The 1,479-nt window shown below is 46.9% G+C and overlaps 1 protein-coding gene across 1 annotated transcript; it reads left to right on the plus strand.

Annotated features, from left to right (window-relative positions):
* The first annotated feature begins 266 nt into the window (after nucleotides 1–266).
* On the plus strand, nucleotides 267–1,479 carry PPTG_13435 (hypothetical protein). The gene is made up of 5 exons (XM_008909113.1): nucleotides 267–695; nucleotides 766–807; nucleotides 868–943; nucleotides 1,012–1,267; nucleotides 1,326–1,479. Exons 1-5 carry the CDS (start codon nucleotides 310–312, stop codon nucleotides 1,427–1,429), a joined length of 864 nt encoding a protein of 287 aa, XP_008907361.1. The 5' UTR covers nucleotides 267–309; the 3' UTR covers nucleotides 1,430–1,479.

Consider the following 1,479-nt stretch of genomic DNA (forward strand, 5'->3'; position numbering starts at 1 on the left):
GAGTGAATCGCAACGTGATTTTGCGACCACCACTCCACCACACCTGGAGCTTTTATATTTACCACTTCGAGAGTCATCCCACTCGGGAAGGAGTTCACAACAGTCCCAGGTACAACAGGAACCGGCGCTGCTTAATAGACTCAGGACATTTCAGACATCGTAATTTATCAATAGACTAGTCTGACTCTAAAAATATTTCCCGGCCTAAAAATTATTTTCTGCGAAACATTTTTCGTTAGTAAGTAAAAAAAAATAATTATGCTAGAAAAAAAAAACCCAACCAACAAACTGAATTTTTTTTCCAAAGAAATGGTTGATATCTCCGCGTCCACTAAGCAGCCGGAGCCGGAGCAACCCGTGGCAGTAGATGAGAAGTCTTCTGGCGAGGATGCCAAGAAGCTCTCGAAGCGCGCAATGCGAAAGGAGAAGCGCCGACTGCAGAGCGAGGAGCGCAAGGCGGTGAAGAAGCTCAAGCGCAAGGAACAGCAGCGCGTCAAGAAGGCGAACGGTCTCATCCCGCCACCCAAGGAGCTGGACATGAGTGAGGAGGCCGTGCAGCGTCGCAAAGACCGCGCTATTGCCAGACGTGAGGCCTATCTCATGGCTGCGGAGGAAGGCGTCAAGGTCGTGATCGACTGCGAATTTGAGGAGGAGATGAACGAGAAGGAGAAAAAAAGTCTCTCGCAGCAGATCATGTGTGTATAGGTTGTTCGATGTGTGGTTTGGGTGGTACGGTTTAACTTTGCTGTTTAACTGCATTGACAGGTTTTCGTACGGAGTGAACCGAAAAAGCCGCACGCCCATGAAGTACGCTCTTTTGCTGTGGGATTTTCCAACAATTGGTCCTAACTGCTCATTTCTTTCCAGCGCGTATATTACCTCTCTGCATGGTGACATCAGGAAGAACCTGGAGAAGATCAGCGGTTTTCATGAGTGGCAGGCGGTACGGTGAATGCTATTTCGCTAAAATGTAAAGAGTCTTTGGATGCTAATTATTGGATACTCTTTCAGTTCACTGGGACATCAAAGAGCTATATGGATCTGTTCAAGAAAGAATCACTCGTGTATCTTACAGCAGATTCGCCCAACACTATCACGAAGCTGAGCCGTGACAAGGTGTATATCATTGGTGGCATTGTAGACCGCAACCGCTTGAAGGGTATTACGTACGAGAAGGCGGTGGAACAAGGCATTGAGACCGCTAAACTGCCACTCGACACCGTCGTCGAAATGGGCTCTGCAACGCGTGTGTTGACTGTCAACCATGGTAGGTCTAATTGATGTTTGTTGAATTGTACTGATTCTAACTCTGTTGCGCACTCCAGTATTCGAAATTCTAGCGCAGTTTTCAGAGATCAAGGACTGGGCTCAGGCCACTCTATCTACGCTTCCTTCACGTAAGGGTGCCCACTTGAAGCTGGAAAAATAACGCTTACGACAACAAAAAGATGAACAATACGAATAATTCTGAAAAAAAAA

The sequence above is a fragment of the Phytophthora parasitica genome (genome assembly GCF_000247585.1).
Source record: "Phytophthora parasitica INRA-310 unplaced genomic scaffold supercont2.33, whole genome shotgun sequence".
NCBI lineage: Eukaryota > Oomycota > Peronosporomycetes > Peronosporales > Peronosporaceae > Phytophthora > Phytophthora nicotianae.

Coding starts and splice junctions, on each gene's coding strand:
- PPTG_13435 (XM_008909113.1), top strand. CDS start 310: ATGGTTGATATCTCCGCGTCCACTAAGCAGCCGGAGCCGGAGCAACCC. Junction 808..867: donor AAAAGCCGCACGCCCATGAA/GTACGCTCTTTT, acceptor ATTTCTTTCCAG/CGCGTATATTACCTCTCTGC. Junction 944..1,011: donor GTTTTCATGAGTGGCAGGCG/GTACGGTGAATG, acceptor ATACTCTTTCAG/TTCACTGGGACATCAAAGAG.